This window comes from Sander vitreus, chromosome 16 (assembly GCF_031162955.1).
Source record: "Sander vitreus isolate 19-12246 chromosome 16, sanVit1, whole genome shotgun sequence".
NCBI lineage: Eukaryota > Metazoa > Chordata > Actinopteri > Perciformes > Percidae > Sander > Sander vitreus.
Genome location: NC_135870.1, coordinates 26,202,207 through 26,222,211, shown reverse-complemented (window position 1 = coordinate 26,222,211; position 20,005 = coordinate 26,202,207). Strand labels below are relative to the sequence as shown.

General features: G+C 41.2%; 1 protein-coding gene across 1 annotated transcript; it reads right to left on the bottom strand.

Moving 5' to 3' along the window:
* Positions 1-10,552: 10,552 nt before the first annotated feature.
* txnl1 (thioredoxin-like 1) lies at positions 10,553-16,573 on the bottom strand. Its single transcript, XM_078271993.1, has 8 exons — positions 16,306-16,573; positions 15,007-15,103; positions 14,441-14,614; positions 13,908-14,030; positions 12,436-12,505; positions 11,805-11,977; positions 10,924-11,028; positions 10,553-10,823 (listed from the first exon to the last, which is right to left on the bottom strand). The coding sequence occupies exons 1-8, from the start codon at positions 16,401-16,403 to the stop codon at positions 10,794-10,796; spliced, it is 870 nt and encodes a 289-aa protein (XP_078128119.1). The 5' UTR covers positions 16,404-16,573; the 3' UTR covers positions 10,553-10,793.
* Between the last annotated feature and the right edge of the window lie 3,432 nt (positions 16,574-20,005).

The window sequence follows — 20,005 nt, the reverse complement described above, 5'->3', positions numbered from 1 at the left end:
TAAAGAGTTTAGTCATCTGCAGCTTTAGCAAAACCAACTTTTCATGTTTCCTCCATTTCCTTTAGTAAGGTACAGTCAGAGCTTAAAGGAGGCAGCTACTAACAGCCACCAGACTTTTTGCATGGTACAGACTCAGAGAAATAAGAATAACGTTAGATGAAATGTGTTAAGAATAGCATACAGACTATTACATATGTAGACCCTACATGTGGTGACACGTGGCGCTTAAAGACGAAACCGAAAGCATCACAAATTACTGAAATAACGTCCTTACTGACTTTTTTTTAAATTTTTACATCGTTGACTAATGGACAGTCAAATTACAAAACAAAAATGACACCAGGTTAACTGACTGACGCAGCCCCTTAGCTGCTGCACAGGCAACTGACAGCTGTCATTGGTTAAATATTTAGCTTACAGTTTCCTCTGTCTGGCTAATTTTTTTTTTTATCTTTAATCGGCATCGCAGGCTAAGTTAGCGCTAAGTGACTGTGTAAACCTGTTCCGTATAAAGGAATATCGAAACAGAGACCTACAGAATCAGAAATTAGCGTTAGCTTAAATGCTAACTGCTTGCACCACTGCAACTGATGCAATACGCTAGACACACGTTTATTCGGGAGTTAGCTCACTAGCTTGCTAGCTCAGGTTAGCTATTTCTTTCTTACCCACTGAGACCTGTTCCACACCTTTCGTTATCTCCGTCGCCATGTCAGACCGACCACAGTCCGCTGAGAAGTGGAAGCTAAATAATATTTATTCAAAAAAATCTTCTACTGTACTGTACAGACTTCTACTGTAGGTGGTGTCTATTGCGCTCTGATTCAGCTGCAGAAAACGCAACTTTACATCAGCCCAGCCGCAGATCGGGGGAATCGAGGGCAGGTTTTCGGCACAGTTCACTGATTGGCGAGCGTGTAAACGTCACTTCCATAACAGTAAATCCAATTGGTGGGGTATGACAATTAACTGGTTACATCATACGCAAGATGATGGACCTTTTTCACAGCAGACATTTTTGACTTGTCATAGTAGGAAAAAGCATAGACATATATATATATATAGCTTTTTTCTATTTGTGAAAATGCAATAAAGGGAGATTCTACTGTTTTTTTCACATGTAGACCACATTGGACCAGGTCCAGATCCAACGGTCATCTGCAAATGTAATCAGATGTAGCTCATTAACATCAGTTCCACGAGTTGGCCATCACACACAATGAAACACATGGTTGATGTCAGTTTGGTGTGTTCTCTAAGTGGTTCAGCTTTAAGTCAAAAAGAGTGTAACTCTTAAAAGAGAAAGAGTGAAAGAGAGCCGATGCTTCCTGAGACAGCAACGCCCAGAAAACTATTTCCAGTAAATCAGTCACAGTTTCGCTCAAGGATGAGTACGTTTTGAACTTCTGCCTTCTGAAGCAAAATTGATAAACATTTTTAAAGAGTTTAGTCATCTGCAGCTTTAGCAAAACCAACTTTTCATGTTTCCTCCATTTCCTTTAGTAAGGTACAGTCAGAGCTTAAAGGAGGCAGCTACTAACAGCCACCAGACTTTTTGCATGGTACAGACTCAGAGAAATAAGAATAACGTTAGATGAAATGTGTTAAGAATAGCATACAGACTATTACATATGTAGACCCTACATGTGGTGACACGTGGCGCTTAAAGACGAAACCGAAAGCATCACAAATTACTGAAATAACGTCCTTACTGACTTTTTTTTAAATTTTTACATCGTTGACTAATGGACAGTCAAATTACAAAACAAAAATGACACCGGTTAACTGACTGACGCAGCCCCTTAGCTGCTGCACAGGCAACTGACAGCTGTCATTGGTTAAATATTTAGCTTACAGTTTCCTCTGTCTGGCTAATTTTTTTTTTTATCTTTAATCGGCATCGCAGGCTAAGTTAGCGCTAAGTGACTGTGTAAACCTGTTCCGTATAAACGAATATCGAAACAGAGACCTACAGAATCAGAAATTAGCGTTAGCTTAAATGCTAACTGCTTGCACCACTGCAACTGATGCAATACGCTAGACACACGTTTATTCGGGAGTTAGCTCACTAGCTTGCTAGCTCAGGTTAGCTATTTCTTTCTTACCCACTGAGACCTGTTCCACACCTTTCGTTATCTCCGTCGCCATGTCAGACCGACCACAGTCCGCTGAGAAGTGGAAGCTAAATAATATTTATTCAAAAAAATCTTCTACTGTACTGTACAGACTTCTACTGTAGGTGGTGTCTATTGCGCTCTGATTCAGCTGCAGAAAACGCAACTTTACATCAGCCCAGCCGCAGATCGGGGGAATCGAGGGCAGGTTTTCGGCACAGTTCACTGATTGGCGAGCGTGTAAACGTCACTTCCATAACAGTAAATCCAATTGGTGGGGTTCCTTGTCAATTAACTGGTTACATCATACGCAAGAGGATGGACCTTTTTCACAGCAGACATTTTTGACTTGTCATAGTAGGAAAAAGCATAGACATATATATATATATATATATATATATATAGCTTTTTTCTATTTGTGAAAATGCAATAAAGGGAGATTCTACTGTTTTTTTCACATGTAGACCACATTGGACCAGGTCCAGATCCAAAACCAGTACACCTAGACTTGTCAAATCTGGACTACATTATCATAGAGAGGCTAAAGATTCTTAAAAACACAGTTTCAGATTTGTGAAAGTTTTATTGTATTTGTTAAAATGCAATAAAGGGAGATTTTACTGTTTTTTTTCATATGTAGACCACAATGGACCAGGTCCAGATCCAAAACCAGTACACCTAGACTTGTCAAATCTGGACTACATTATCATAGAGAGGCTAAAGATTCTTAAAAACACAGTTTCAGATTTGTGAAAGTTTTATTGTATTTGTAAAAATGCAATAAAGGGAGATTTTACTGTTTTTTTTCTTCATATGTAGACCACAATGGACCAGGTCCAGATCCAAAACCAGTACCAGTTTTTAAGAAGCTTTAGCCTCTCCAGAATAAGTTAAGGAAATCAAGGAAATTGATAACCTTAACGATGGCTAATTCAGTGCCTCTCCTTTTTTTTAAGATTATTTTTTGGGCATTTTAGGCTTTTATTTATAGGACAGCTTAAGACATGAAATGGGAGAGAGAGGGGGGGAATGACATGCAGCAAAGAGCCGCAAGTCTAGTTGAACCCGCGGCCGCTGCGTCGAGGACTATATCTATCAGGTGAGCTACCTAGGTGCCCACCAGGGCCTCTCCTAAGTGGAATGCAGCCATCATTAATGGTTTTGAATACACCTGTGCTTTTCCTACTATGACATGTCAACATGTCTGCCGTGAAAAAGGTCTATTAGGGCCACATGTGAAAAATGTATTTGAGTTCTGAGTTTAAAGTCAGTTCTCAATTTTTTTTTTTGAAGTTTACATTTTTTTATGTCATGTGCCGATTGTACAGAAGAGGATTAGGGCCAAAAGTTTTTCTCAGAATTCTGACTCAGAATCCAATATTTTTTTTTTCAAATGTGGGCTTAATCCTCTTCCGTACAATCAGCAAATGACATACATCTGTTTTTACAAACTGATCATGTTGAATATACAGGGAAAAATATACAAATGTTTTTTAGTTCAGTGAAGGTTTAAGGACTTTGCGAACGGGGTCAAAAAATATTGATTGACAAAAAGGTTTAAAGTGCCCATATTATGAAAAAAAAAAACACTTTTTCTGGGATTTGGGGTGTTCTTTTGTGTCTCTGGTGCTTCCACACGCATACAAACTTTGAAAAAAATCCATCCGTGCTGTTTTGAGTGAGATACGGTTTCTGAATGTGTCCTGCCTTCAGTCTCTGGGTGAGCTGTTCAAAATCGTCACGGCTTGTGACGTCACAAGCCGAAACGAGCTGGCTAACCGCAACCGTTAGCTCGTAGCGTTAGCGTTAGCATGCTAACACTAGCATGCTACCTCGTTCTCAATAGCAAAGCACTGCTACAACACACACAAGTTCACCATAATCTACAAAATAACTACTTACATGTGTTGCCTCATTTAGAAGTCTCCCAGCTAATCCTGCCTTGTAACTGACCGAAGTTGGAAAAACAGCCTTTCTTTTACCGTCTATGGAGCTAGCTAGCTGACATGATCTACATCTGAGCTACTGCGCATGTGCGAGTGCTATCAAAGATAGTACAGAAGAAGAAGAAGAAAAGAGGTCTCACTCTGTAGCTAAAACAGAGACCAGCTGAAAAGAGGATCTGCAGCAGTGAGAGAGAGCGGTGCAGTACAACAACAATATGGTGTTTTTTGAAAATTAAACCATGTAAACCTATTCTGGTACAACCTTAAAATACAATTATGAACCTGAAAATGAGCATAATATGGGCTCTTTAAATATTTATTTAATGTTTGATCGCCTATATTAAAATACTACCGGTACTTATAGTGACACTCCGTTGAGGCCCATGCAGCAAAACAGAGAGCTGCGAATATTACAGCAACAATACAAACATACATCAAGCAAGAATTACAATTCAATTTTATTATATGACGGTCAATAATCACAGCAAATTTGATACAACAGGCAAAGTTCTGAGAGGTCGATATGACAATATCAATAATAAAATGTATTTATTGTGTTCGGTTATTTTTTGCCAGAGATATGATTTTTAAATTGCTACTTTTCCTTCAAATATCAGAAAACAATCTCCGACAATCCTACAGAAACGAAGATCACAAAGTTACTTCTCTACTACCTTCTCACTACACAGATTTAAAAGAAGAAATATCCCAAACTAATTGTGTTTTTAGTTTTCTATTTGTATTTTATTCATTTATATACATTTTAAACAATCTTCAAGATGAAAGAAGATGAAAACTCGCTCATCATGCAGTGATAACTATGGCTAAATGAGACATATTGCTACATACATAAACCCCTTATATACTATAAGTTGTCATTTGTGTTGTCTTGTCTCTGTTGATTTCAGTCCTCTGTGTTTGAAGCTCTGCACATTTCAGCAGAAGCGCCATAATTATGTACGCCAAATCCAGGACGGAGCGGCTGAGTGAATGTGGTCTGGACTCTGTGGAGGAGGGTCATGGTTTCAGAGACGCTGTAGAAACACAGAACACCTGCACTGTGATCCAGGTACACTCCCACTCGGGAGGACTCAGGACCCGAGACGGAAGTTCTGATGTTGTTATGTCTGAATTCATAACCATTATGGAAACACTGTAATGCCCAAGACTTGTCATTGTGCCCAAATGCACTTTCTCTTCCTGCTCTGCTAATATTCTTGTATGCAACTGCTATAAAAATGCCTGTCCCTTTAAAGTCCACCTCCCAGTAACAACGTCCAGTCAGACTTTCTCTACACAAAACCTGAGCCCAGTCAGTAAAACTGTCTGGGTGACAATAACAGTCCAAATTACGATGATATTGGTGTGTTGCTCCTAGGACACTGCAATGCATACATTTATTGTATGCTGTGTTCTGATCCACTGTGATTTGACATGAATATTGTAAGAATTCAGCTCTGGTCTTGGGTTCTGCCTGTGGCAGTAAAACATCTTCAGTCCCTGTAAGCGACATGTTGGTCCATTCCTCACTCAGAACGTCCTGTAGTTTATCTCTGACCTCTGACACAGCTGCAGCCACATCCTCAGTGTACCTCAGAGGACGGATATCGATGCTGGATGAGTCTGTAGCTCCACTAAGACGTGACAGCATTTCACAAGATGAAATTGTGCAGAAACTGGATGTGATCGTCTGTGTGTAACAGTTGCTCCAGCTCAGTGAGTTTCCGGTTCAGCTCAGTGATCTCCTGCTGCAGCTTCTCCTGAAGCTTGATGACGTGAGCCACTTCCGTTTTCTGACGAGATCTGATCTGCTGCTTCGCATCTGTGAAGATCTTCTCGCTGTCCTCCGCAGCTTTTTCAGCAGAGTGATTGATGGCTTCCACTTCCTGCTGAAGTAGTGATGGGCGAAAATGCACGAACAAATATTTTTGAACGACTCTTTTATGTATTGACCCTTTGCAAACACGTCACACAACCACGGGTTGCACAGGCTAAACAGTAGGGGTTTTTTTGTTTGTTTTTTTATTGCAGAATACATTTGTTACAATTTGTCAAAAAAAGGAAATTGAACTTGTAGAACACAAATCATTTTGTTAATCATGTTTTCATAAAGAATAAAAAAATAAGTAAGAAAGTAAAAAAATAAAAAAGAGAAAATAATACATATCAGTCAATAGATATACAGATGAAAAAAATATCATATAACAAGTAGTCAGTAAAAAATTATAAACAACAAAAGTACATAGCCAGAGTATCAGACAGTAAAAATCTGTTAAATTAATTATAAAGTTAAATCAGATAAGCATTGCATGCATTCTGATGCTGATTTACCCTCTAATCCAGAAATACAATCAATATCATTTTTTTAAGTCAAGTTTAAAAACACTGAAAATGGGTTTGTTTTTCATGAACTTCGATTTATGAATAAAGAATTTTCCAAGCAGAATTATTAAGTTGACTATATATTGTACAGAGGAGTTTGAGTCAGAAAAGTAAAAGAAGATATCAAAATGAGATAAATGTATGTCTGAGCCAAACTGTCCATTAATGAAACATTGTGTATCATTCCACAGAGAAGAGCTATGTGAACAGCTATAGAATAAATGGTCTAATGTTTCTGTTTCCATAAAGCAAAAGCTGCATTTTATGTCTACGGTAGGGATACATTTAGAGATAATCTTGTTACAGGGGTAAAAATGGTGAAGAATTGTAAATGATATTTCTTTTACTTTGTTTGTAACTAAAAATGTTACTCCATGCTCTATTCCAGTTAATATTTTCATATAAGGGGGACCATTTGTATCTGGAGGCAGGGATGGATTTTGCACATAAAAGGTCTTTTATTACTTTGTTGTTGACTTTTCTGTCTAGAAAAGATAGACCATTTATTGAAACACTGCTGGAGAAAGATATATTAAATTGATCCAAATCTGTCTCATCTCTAAGTAGGGTGATGCTCCCATGGGGTATAGCTCTGGGTACAATATCACATCCTTTTCTTGGAGGATGGAAATTAAATGTATGGGTGAAGTCGTCGTAAGTTAAAATTTGATTTGAGTTATTTAATAATTGGGTTACCAGTAGAATATCATGTTTAACCCAGTTTTCTATAAAGAGAGTCTTGTTTCTATATATGATGTTCATGTTGTTCCAGATAAAACATTTGTGAGGGGAGAAATTGTGTTTGTATAGAAGACACCAACAAGTTAGAGCCTGTTGATGGACGTTTGACAATGTGACAGGCAGTCTGTTGACGGAGTATATGGGCAAAGAAGCAAGAGTGTGATTTTACCAAGTTTTTCAAAGATAAAGTTTGGCACAATGTTCCACAAACTGTTTGGATTTTTCAAAAATCTTTTAATCCAGTTGATTTTTAACATCTCATTGAAGAGTGAGAAGTCAATTACCGATAAACTCCCCCCCTCCTCAATTTTATTAGTCAAGATGTTTTTCCTAATTTTAATGGGGCTTCTTCCTCCATATAAAGTTATATAATAGTTTGTCTAGATTGGCACATTGTAACTTAGGGATTTCAATTGAAGTAAATAAATGTGCTGCTCGTGAGAGACCTTCTGCTTTAGAAAGAAGAACCCTGCCATACATAGATAAGTCTCTTGCAAGCCAAGAATCAAACTTTTTATGAATAGAGTCGTGTAGTAAAGATATGTTACTCTCTGTCATCAATTTGTGATAAGTTACTAAATTATCAATATTTATGCCACGTATTTGACCCAAATGTTTATTTTTAAGAGAAAACTCACATTTTGAAAGATTTAGATTCAAGTCTGAGCTTTCAGAAAATTGGTTTAAAACATTTAGTGCAACTCCTATTTGGGATTCGTTTTTTAGAAACAGGGTTGTGTCATCGGCCAAGCTGTGACATTTTTATTTCTCTTTCATTTAATGTAATTCCTTTGAAGGTACTCTTGTGAATTAAATCACAGAGAATTTGAGCTACGATCAAAAATAGAAGAGGCGAGGTGGGGCAGCCTTGGCGGATACCTTTGTTTATGTGAAATCTGGGTGAGGTTCCATTAGCCAATTCAACACAACTGTTTCCTCCCATGTACAGAGTTTTAACAGCATTAATACAATTCTTATCAAAATTAAAAAAGTTTAAGGTGTCAAAAATAAATTTGTGGCTTACCGTGTCAAAGGCTTTTTGAAAGTCTAAGAATAAAATAAAGTGTTCGTCATCTAGACAGTCTTTGTATTCAATCAGATTAAAACTAGGCGAACGTTATCGGCTATGTGACGATTTTTCATGAAACCAGATCGGCATTCATCAATTAAAGTGTGTAATTTAGATTTAGATTTAAGACGTTTTGCTAAGATAGATGCTAGAATCTTATAGTCATTATTTAGCAATGTAATGGGACGCCAATTTTCAATTAATAGAGGGTCTTTGTGGGGTTTTGGGATAAGTGTTATGACACCTTGCCTCAGAGAAGGAGGAAGCTCCCCTCTGTCAAGAGATTCTTTGAAGACAGCTAAAAGAAATGTACCTAGTGACTCAGAGAAACATTTATACATCTCAGAGGTCAGACCATCACAGCCTGCTGATTTATTGTTCTTTAATAGAGTTATTCCCCATATAATCTCAAGAGTTATGTCCTGACAGCAGATTTTATTATATTCTGCATCCACACATTTAGGTGAGTTAATCAAGCTAAAGATTTCCTTTGGATCATTGAGATTAATATCTCTCCAGTAAAGTTTTTCATAAAAAGCACTTATAAAGTTTGATATCTCTTTACTGTCCTCACTAATCTTTTCCCCAATGTCAAGTTTTCTTATAGAATTGATTTAATTTCTTCTTTTTTCCATGTTAAAGGAATATCTACTCTTTTTCTCACCCTGTTCCATCCAATTCCTACGTGACCTTATAAAAGCTCCTTTTGCTTTGTTCTCATATAAAATGTCTAGTCTAATAAGGTATTATTATCTTCTTGGCTCAAATGCTCATTTTCAGTAAGTTTGTTAATATTGTTGATTAGCAAGTATGTTACATTTTTCTTTTTTTGTGCCAATATCTTGCCATAACCCGAGCAGACGCCTCTAATTTTATATTTGAGAAGTTCCCACGATGTCCCAAAATGATTCCCTTTTCTAGCAGCCTCCCACTGTTCTGAGATAAGTAGTTCTATTTTAATTTTTAGCTCTTCATGAAATAGTAGAGGATTATTTAATTTCCAGTAACCGCTAGAGAATCTCCCTCTTTGTTCCTTGCTGACCTGAATAGCTAAAGAAATGGCCGTATGGTCTGTCAGAACAGCAGGAGAAACAGTGCATGACTCAATGGAGGGCTCTAAATCAGCCGAAATCAATGATGCATTCACCTGCTTCTCAGTTGGTCATTTTTCAGACTTCTGTGTGTTATAGAGCTTTGGGTTTAAGTCTTGCATTAACATTTTTATTAATGTAAACCTATGATGGCTGCTAAATGCATTTTAGAAAGGTTTTGTGAGGCAGGCTGCAGCTGTGTTGTAGAAAACTGATTTGCACTACTTTTTTTTTTTGCAGGATGGTAGGGGAAGACTCAGCCCTGATTGGCTCGCCCTGACATCCTTACCCTACCGTAATCAATCCCCCTCCTCTTGCCTAAACCTAACCAACCCAACCAGAGCAGGCAACAAGTACTAGCCATTCAGGGATGAGTTCCCTAACGAATATTCATGAGTCTTCCCCTATCATCCTGCAAAACAAAATTTCGCCCGCCCCCCATCCTCATGGAATAAAGGTGTATGACAGGTGTGCCAAAACTGCACAGGTCATAAACTGTCAATCAATCCCTGTCGTACACACCCACAGACCTGAGCAAAGGTCGAATCAGTTGGAGAAAGTTACAGTCCTGCACAGTGTTACACATTATGAAATACACACTGATCAATATGTATTTAATATTGTACGTATTAATAGGTATACCTGTAGATAGTGTAGGCAATATATATTAAATTTACTTTCACCCTGTTTCATACAAGAAAAAAAAAACTATGTAAAAGCAAATTCATGTGACAATTTGATAAATGTTTAATTGCGGAGGTCGGCAGGATTTTTGGGAGATCACAGTCCAAAAGAAGAGAAATCTTCAAATACACTTATTCATTTCAGAACAAAGTCTTTCTGAGTCGTAGTTTGGATTTCACATCTGCTCTCAACACCCTGGCTGCACTTTTGTGAGAAATACTTTTCCTTGAAAAATCTACTTTATTAACTGATTTGGAAGAAAGAAACTTAAGGCTGCTGTTCCTAGAACCATGACAACTTTACTGTACTTAGTTAAACAGACTTTAAACCTGCAATAACATTTTTTGGGCAGTTTGCTGCTGACAAATAAATGTTATTTATCCATATTACAGAGTGCTGCACTTATTGCCTATATTACTGATGTCCATGCTACATCCACACATGCTGTCTGTATTGCAATACTAGAACTGCTACCAGTGCCACATTCACTGCTACTGCTCCCACAGAAAACAGACACAACAAACATTCCCTTGAAAAAGGATTGTGTTTTATTTACAGTGATTTTCATCAGAATTACAATACAAATGATTTATAGTCTCCACAGACGGAGAATTCATTTAGAGCTTGAGGAGGTCCGCTGAAGGCTGTGTGTTTTTTGTGTGGCACAGCAGAGTGTGGCAGCTTTGGCAGAGGGACAGTCCTTGGATGTATCTGCAGCCTCCTCTTCCTCTTCCTCTTCTTCTCATCCTCCCCTTGGTTCACCTGCTCAGTGGCTCTCTCCTTTCTTTCCCACAACCTACATGGCAACAGAATAAAATGATCCACCGCGTTGAGTACAAAACACTCAAACATATCTGAACATAAAATGAATCCGCGGTGCTGTAACTATCCCATACCCTCTTGAAGTCGCTCATGTTGGTGGCCTGTACTGGAGTGCCAATGAATGTCAGGTAGTTGATTTTTGTCGTTTCCTCGTCTCCTTGGTTTGACTTGACAAACAACTAGTAAGGGGGGGGGAACAAAATGACAAATACCATCAATATACATACCAGCTCAGTTGAAGATGTAGGGTAGCAAGCTCAAAAACAGCAGAATTCAAAGCAGAGTGAAACCTCGTCCTGCAGCTTTCCCGTGAGAGTCTGTGAGACTGTGGTGGACCTTGGACCCTCTAGGGGTGTCCGTGGGCATGCACACCCGCAATAAAGTTTTCTACATTTGAAAGTTAAACGCATCAATTCGGGGGTGTTAGCTCCAGAGACTACCGCCCGGCTAGTGTAAGCTACGTTATTGAGTTTCCTTTTAGGAAAATACTCTTGAGTGAATATAATTCCCTCTGGTAAACAGGTACGCAGTGTTGCCATAGACTGTAGAGTGAAACGGAAAGAGGGTCTCTGGTAAACGCTGCCTTTGTCGAGGTTGAAAGTCATGCTCCCCGTTTATACAGCCTTGTGTTGTTGTATTAAGATCCTCATAATAAGTAAACAACACAATGGGATTGTTTGACGTTTTTATTCACGGTGCGAAAGCGCCGAAAAATGCACTTCGGGGAAAAAAAATGTATTGCTTTATCGCCACATAATATTTGCATTCCATGACAAAAAAAAAAAAAAAACAGTTTGAAAAATTATATTGATTAAATCACTAGAAAAAAAAACGTCCCCGGCGTGTAAACGTCTTTACATTAGCCAGTGCATTTCAATACATTGAATAAGACATTTGGTCTCAAGCCTAACCATGGCTCGCTTTCAGCAGTTCTGCATGTTAACCTGGTCCTTACCGTAACACTCTGTACATTCTGGAACTTGACGTAGCGCAGAGGAATCAAACCGTCCTCCTTGTAGTCTTCTTCCGACAACTCCAGAGTCTGAGTGGCTTCACATCGCTCGGCGTCGTCGAAACCCATCGACCGAGGGAGATTAATGAACAGCTTCACCACCTTAGGGGCTTGGGCTGACACGAAGAAGGACGAGAAGAAGAAGAAGAAGAAATAAGAGCAGAGAGAAAGGAGGGGAAAAGGATTGGGAGAGAAAGGTGGAAGGAAGGAGGGAGGGAGGGAGGGAGGGAGGGAGGGAAGGGACAACGGAGCGAAGGATAGGAAATTCGTTATCGGGGAGCTGAGTATTCGCAATACCTCCAGATGAGAGATTCAAATTAATGAAGTTTAATTAATAGTTAGTCATGTTTTTTTTAATTTTCAGCCTTTATTTTGATAGGACAGCTGAAAAAAAATGAAAGGGGAGAGAGGGGGGGGAGAATGACATACAGCAAAGGGCCGCAGGTCGGAGTCGAACCCGGGCCCGCTGCGTTGATAAGTAAACCTCTATATATAGGCGCCCGCTCTACCAACTGAGCTATCCGGGCGCCCTGTTAGAAATGAATAATCAAGTGCAGAGCAGCTTAAAACTCACCAAAATCTGAAGATAGTAGCTTCATAGAGAAGAGCTTCACAGGCTGGTTGAAGGCAATAGTTATCAGCAACTAGACAAGGTTAAAAAGGACAGCAACGTATTAGACAAATTACAATTTAATTGAATTTATCAGGCAGGTAATCGGAGTACAACGGAGTTGTTGTTTATCTGCCACAAAACGCAATTGTTAGCATATTTGGCTAACTAGCTTCTTACAGGCAGTAGTAACCAAGCCAGTGTTTTCCCTAGGTTTGTGAAAGACTTAGACGCACGTATTTTTCTTCTTCCTCAAGAAAATGTTTTCAAAACAAACAAAAAAAAGCTATTTCATATCATTTTGGACCATTATTACCATATCTAAAGGCCTTTTCATGGTTGTGCGGAGGCTCCACACAGCGCTTTCGCCGTAGCCTACGTAAGTGGCCTGATGTTTATACTCGTGCGCTGGTGTGTGCCTCGAGCCGGCGTGTGTGTGTGTGTGTGTGTGTGTGTGTGTGTGTGTGTGTGTGTGTGTGTGGAGTGGGTGATAGAGCGAGGGAGAAGTGAGAGAGTGGCGGCTACTAGCTTCGGAGCGAGTAGCGACTCTAGAGTCATAGTGAGAGAAACAAAGTGTCTCCCCTGTGTTTTCTGACATACGGTGGGAAATCTGTTGCAGGAGAAGTTAACCCTCTCCTTGATGTCATGTTGTTTATGGAGAAGGAGAACCAGGAAATGAGTCGAGGGGGGGGAAATGCAACGCTACCAAGCCACGGCAGAGTGACGTGGAGTTACATTTTTCGAGAGGTGCGCGTCAGGCTACGGCGTAGACGCAGAGGGGTCTGCGAGGGTACGCTGTCGATTTGACGCACAACCATAAAAAGGCCTTAAGCCTTTTAATGGTAGGGAAAACCCTGCAAGCATTACTTCCAGGGCCAGGAGCACATCGTTAGCTAACTACATGGTATGGGTTTGTGAGGCTACAGGTTACATAAAAAAAAAAAAACATGTTCGCGACTAGAAGCTCCACTGTAAAGTATCTCCCCAGCTCTGGTCCGGCTATCAGAGTTTAGGGTTACATTAGCAGCTACAAAGGAAATCAGCAGAATGTGACTGGCTACGTGCCGCATGTCATGTGTGATCGCATGTCTTTGACTGACCAATGCAGTGTACTGCCCGATGACACTAGTTGAAAAACAGGCTAGGACTAATCTCTGACTGACAACACAACTTTTTGGGGAAATAAAATCCCATATGCAATTACATACAGAATCTGCGAGGCTTTTGGCTTGTTGAAGACACGTTGTGTGTTGAAAATGGGGTGATTAAAAGAAATTGCTAACATTCTTCCAACCTGCTTGTTTTTTTTTTGCACAACTTTTTGGGACTGGGGAAAAATTACAAACGTATGTGAGAAATGCACGAACTGACTGAGTTGTTCTTCATTCTTGCGATTGCAAGATCACACATTTGGGCAGATTTTGGACAGCTCGTACCTGTTCATCGCAGTCAGACTCCATGTAGGTGGAGTCTTTGATTAAGCAGTTATCGAAGCCGCAGTCATCGCTCTCATTGAGGCATTCGCAGCCGGCTTTGCTGACAAAAGGCATGAGGTCCATCTGAAAAAGAAACAAAACAAACTCAACTCCTGGGTCTATTCCTGCCTTTATTTTACAATTACATTTATACATGTCCTTTTGGGGCAACTGGCTGATTCACATTTTCTCTGTGTCGCACAAATACGTGTCGTTTTAAACTTTTATTTCTTCTTTTTCATATATGCTACATTCTCTTATTCCGTTGATATGGCAAACATATCTCGATGCAAAGTGTACGCTGCTTTGCTTCTTGTTTTCCCCCCGCCAGATATCATTTTTTACTTTCTACAGGGCATTTTTAAGAGTAACGAAAAGGGACTATTTAAAACATGTTAATGGTCAATTTTTAAAACAACACACACACACACACACACACACACACAAACACACACACCTTCAGCAGAGAGGCGTCAGTAACATTGTCAACTCACGTATCCCTTTGGAATGTCGGAGTCCTCGCTGTTTCCCGGGTCATTCTCTGTGTGCTGTTTGATTTTCTCCTCCAGACCGGCGGAGTCCGCCCCCTGATACTGATCCACCCGGACCCGGTTCCTGAAGAACAAGAACGTTGGTGTGGCTGAGATGTTGTTGGCTGCCGCTGTTGCCTGAGAAAAAGAGAAATGGTTTCAAGAATTTAGCAGCACCAAACCCTTGTCTAACCTAACAGCTAATACTGTGCTGGATCTCCAGGCTTGCAGCCTTCCCCCCCCCATTATTTACGCCATAATCATTTTTGTGTCTCTGACAGGCAAAGGTTACATAAGTGAATGAATGGGTCAACAAAAAGATTGCAGACCTGACTTTAGCAGTGGTCTGACAATGCTAGAATAATCAAAAAAAAAAGCATAGGCTATTAAAACCTTAAATGTAAATGCTACACCTGGGGTTACAGTGGAAAGTGGTTTACCAACCACTGTTCTTATTGAATCATTTCTCCAGCTTTGACGGGACTCTGTCGGATGAAAAACATATGGTAGATGTGGCAGATCAGACTTACCTGACAGACATGAACATCTACTTCAAGGAAGACGACCTGTGGGTACTTGTTACTCAACATGTTGAAAGCCGGAGCTATTCTGACACAAGGCCGACACCTGAGGAGGCAGAGGAGAGCGTGTTAGGGGTCTGCTCTCATCTCTCAAGTAGTGCTGAAACCATTAGTCAATTAATTTTCAAGTCAATCAACATTAAGAAAACTGACACCATTAAATAATCAATTAACTGTTTCAGTTATGTATCATACTCAATTATAAACTTTAGCTGGTCTAAGCTTCTAAAATAAGATGATTTTTCTGCTCATCTCTGTTGTATATCGTCACCCCCAAACTGGACTATGTAATGGAGACATTGTTTCAATATGACATATATCACCTACTGTAACATTACTGACATTTCGTGCTACGGCTGACAATACAATACATCGCAGCTAATATCGACCCCAACGACGTAACGTAATTGGTTAAACTTAAACGTTTCATACTTAAAACTTCCCAAGAGCTAAATTTACTGATATAACGTTTCATCTCCTCTTGTATTACTCTTAACGTTAAACATTCCTCATTATTAACACATAGCAGCTAGCCTACATATTCACACATCACGTTATAACACTTACATAAGCGTTGCTAGTGCAATATGCTTGATTAAACCTATAAAATGTTGAAATTGCTTAATTTATTTCATAAATTCCACAAGGTAACGATTTAATATAAAATTATGAGCTAAGTTACAAGCTACCAGAAGAAAAAATAAAATAAAATCAGTAAAACCTCACATAAGTCATTTATTCAATAATTCCATCCAACTTTACAGCCCACAGACTAAATTCAACGTCCTGTGAAACGTCACTAAGTAACCTAACGTTAACGTTACAATGAAAGTGTAGCTAACTAACCGTTAAATATAACTGACGCTACAAGGACTGGCTACAGTGGGGAGTAAAATACAACACCCTTTTGTAAATCCATTTATATTGGTGCTAATGTTGCCGTTTTTCATCATAAAATCGTACGATCCCTCAGCAGCAAAGTTAATGAAATATTGCTATGTCATTGTAAGCAATAGAGCTAGCTAGCTAGTTAGCCAACTCCACTAACGATAGCATGCTAAACTTGGTTTCCTACCAATGAGAGCTACACCTATCATATACCGTATAGCCTATATACAGCTCGTGTCAGCTCCACAAAACAGTAAAAACGACGAGCTCTGAATATTTTCTAGTCTCATGTTGATAGGACAGACTAAAGTGCTAAGCTCGGCTAGCCGCTCGGCCTGGAAGCCGGTTTGGTGAGCTTACCCAGCCATTGTAAACTTCACCACGGCAAGCCTGGAGCCGGAGGCCGCTAACTCCGGCTGGAAGTCCGGGTCGCTCCCGATCACTTTAACACCAACCATGGTACAGCTTGCGGCTATGGTGTGAGCTGGTTACCCGGGTGATGTTCAGGAGCGCCTAGTCAAAATAAAGTGTTGTGTTTTTAGCTTTCTGCCAGTATATTAGCTAGCTAACTAGCTGCTTTCTAAACCACACTACAGGTACAGTGAGCGGTTTGGGAAGTGGACTCCTGATTGGCCAATAGACAACAAAAGGCGGGGTTTTTTTCCTTCTTCTTCTGTTTTTTGGCAGTTTATAAGTTTATAGGGATTTTACTGCCCTCCACCGTTCTTATAATACATAACAGGGCCAGCACCTTCGGCAGAGACCCATCCATGGCAGAGACCAGGAGCTGGCGCTGAGAAAGCAGTTGGTCTTTGGAGGCCCCCCCTGCCTGAAGCCGCTGACCTCCAGTCAGCCAGAACAGAGGGGCTGACCGGCTCTCCTCCGAGCTACAGAGCTACCAGCTCTGTGGGCAGGGATCAGGGAGCAGGGTTAGTTAGTGCTTAAGAAAGGAGGGTGGGTTAAACAACAAAATCAAATAATCAAATACACACAGAACCCCAAAAAGACCCCAACCGGTCGTGGCCGATCACCGAGAGTCAGGTTCTGTCTGAGGTTTCTGCCTGTTAAAAAGAAGTTTTTCCCTCACCGCTGACATTTTAGGTTTCTGTAGGCTAAATTATAGAGTGTGGTCTAGACCTAGGCCTACTCTGTTTTAAGTTTAATAACTGTGGCTAGCATATTCTCCCGTTAGCTAGGCATCTTGCTCCAAGGCTAAGTCCTTTTTGTCAATGGATAATTAGCTATGTAACATGCTAATAATGCAAAACTCCTTCTTGGACTTCTTGCAGTCTAGCGACTAGCCTCCTGTGACTACCCCCAACAGTTGTCATAAAGGGCAAATTTAGCTTTAGCGATTAAAACCTTGTACTGTACCAGGCTGTAAACATAATTTGGGCATTTTAACATGGGGTATATGGAGATTGACTCCTTTTTGGTTGCCAGCCTCAAGTGGCTACTCGACGAACTGCAGTTTTTGGCACTTGCAGATTGGCTTCATTGTGGAGTAGAAGTAGAAAGTGGCATGGAAAGAAATGACTAAAGTAAATTACAAATATGTCAAATTTGAGCTTAAGCACAATTGTCTTGAGTAAATACTTAGTTACATTCCACCTAGTCTCGCTTTGCCAGACCATCCTGCGGAGCGGAGGAGGGTCTTAATCGGAATTAATCGGAAACTGTTTTGATTGATACCTAATTGTCCTTATGGGGAAATTAGACTTGAACCCGTCAACACACATGGGCACACAGGACCAGTAAATACACAACATGAAAGAGTAATAAAATGAAAATACGCACCCTGAGGCATTAATCAGTGTGGGTTTTTGTACTGCAGTACAGCCTCTAACCTCTGCTTATCTTAGGCTCCTGTTAAAAATTGTGATACAAAAAAAAAAGTGGTACAGGCACAAAGGAGTTCTTAAACCGATATAATGTGCACTGCTGAGCTCTGTATCATCTGGTAACAGCTCATACTGAGAGTACATAATATGGGATGAAACGAAGAGGATCATCTTTACCTGTTTAAGTACGCACTGGTCAAAGAGAGACTGACGTTAATGATGATCTTTCTTTACCAAATGCAATAACTTTGATTTTGATGATACAGGAAGGTTCCCAAATCATGCAGTCATTCCATGGCGGATTACACTCTCCAAAACAGCCTGACTAAACATTTAATAACTTGTCATTTATCAAAACAAAAATGCAAAACATTTGGCCAGAATCTGGTCAGACACAAATAATAATGTATAAAATAGCAGGTTCACACCAGGGTTATTATAGATAACTAAATAAATGAATGCCACACGCCACATGGGTGGCAGTGAAGGTCAGGGGCCTCGACGGACCAGACCCGGGCAGCAGAGGCTGGCTCTGGGGACGTGGAATGTCACCTCTCTGTGGGGGAAGGAGCCGGAACTTGTGCGGGAGGTGGAGCGCTACCGGTTAGATCTGGTGGGGCTTACCTCTACGCACAGTCTTGGTTCTGGAACCATACTCCTGGATAGGGGTTGGACTCTTTTCTTCTCCGGAGTTGCCCAGGGTGTGAGGCGCCGGGCGGGTGTGGGGATACTCACAAGCCCCCGGCTGAGCGCCGCTACGTTGGAGTTTAACCCGGTGGACGAGAGGGTCGCCTCCCTACGCCTGCGGGTTGTGGGGAAAAACTCTGACTGTTGTTTGTGCATATGCACCAAACAAGAGTTCAGAGTATTCGGCCTTCTTGGAGACCTTGAGTGGAGTCCTGCATGGGGCTCCAGTCGGGGACTCCATAGTTCTGCTGGGGGGACTTCAACGCGCACGTGGGTAATGATGGAGACACATGGAGAGGCGTGATTGGGAGGAACGGCCTCCCTGATCTAAACCAGAGTGGTTGTTTGTTGTTGGACTTCTGTGCTAGTCATGGATTGTCTATAACGAACACCATGTTCGAACATAGGGATGCTCATAAGTGTACTTGGTACCAGAGCACCCTAGGCCAAAGGTCAATGATCGATTTTATAATCGTTTCATCTGATCTGAGGCCATATGTTTTGGACACTCGGGTGAAGAGAGGGGCGGAGCTGTCAACCGATCACCATCTGGTGGTGAGTTGGGTCAGGGGGTGGGGAAGACTCTGGACAGACCTGGTAAGCCCAAGCGGGTAGTGCGGGTAAATTGGGAACGTCTGGAGGAGGCCCCTGTCCGACAGACTTTCAACTCACACCTCCGGCGGAGCTTTTTCGTGCATCCCTGTGGAGGCTGGGGGGCATTGAACCTGAATGGACAATGTTCAAAGTTTCCATTGCTGAAGCTGCGGTGAGGAGCTGTGGTCTTAGGGTCTTAGGTGCCTCAAGGGGCGGTAGCCCATGAACACCGTGGTGGACACCGGTGGTCAGGGAAGCCGTCCGACTGAAGAAGGAGTCTTTCCGGGATATGTTATCCCAGACGACTCCGGAGGCAGTTGCAAGGTACCGAAGGGCCCGAAGGGCTGCAGCCTCTGCCGTGAAAGAGGCAAAGCAGCGTGTGTGGGAGAAGTTCGGAGAAGACATGGAGAAGGACTTTCGGTCGGCACCAAGGTACTTCTGGAAAACCGTTCGCCACCTCAGGAGGGGGAAGCGGGGGAACCATCCAAGCTGTGTACAGTAAGGATGGGGACGCTGTTGACCTCAACTGAGGAGGTAATAGGGGCGGTGGAAGGAGCACTTTGAGGAACTCCTAAATCCGACTAATACGCCCTCTATGGTAGAGGCAGAGCTGGAGGATGAGGGGGGATTGGCATCAATTTCCCTGGTGGAGGTTGCTGAGGTAGTTAAACAACTCCACAGTGGCAAAGCCCCAGGAATTGATGAGATCCGTCCAGAAATGCTTAAAGCTCTGGGTGTGGAGGGGTTGTCTTGGTTGACACGCCTCTTCAACATTGCGTGGAAGTCTGGGACGGTGCCTAAGGAGTGGCAGACCGGGGTGGTGGTTCCCTTTTTTAAAAAGGGGGACCAGAGGGTGTGTGCCAATTACAGGGGTATCACACTTCTCAGCCTCCCCGGTAAAGTCTACTCCAAGGTGCTGGAAAGGAGGGTTCGGTCGA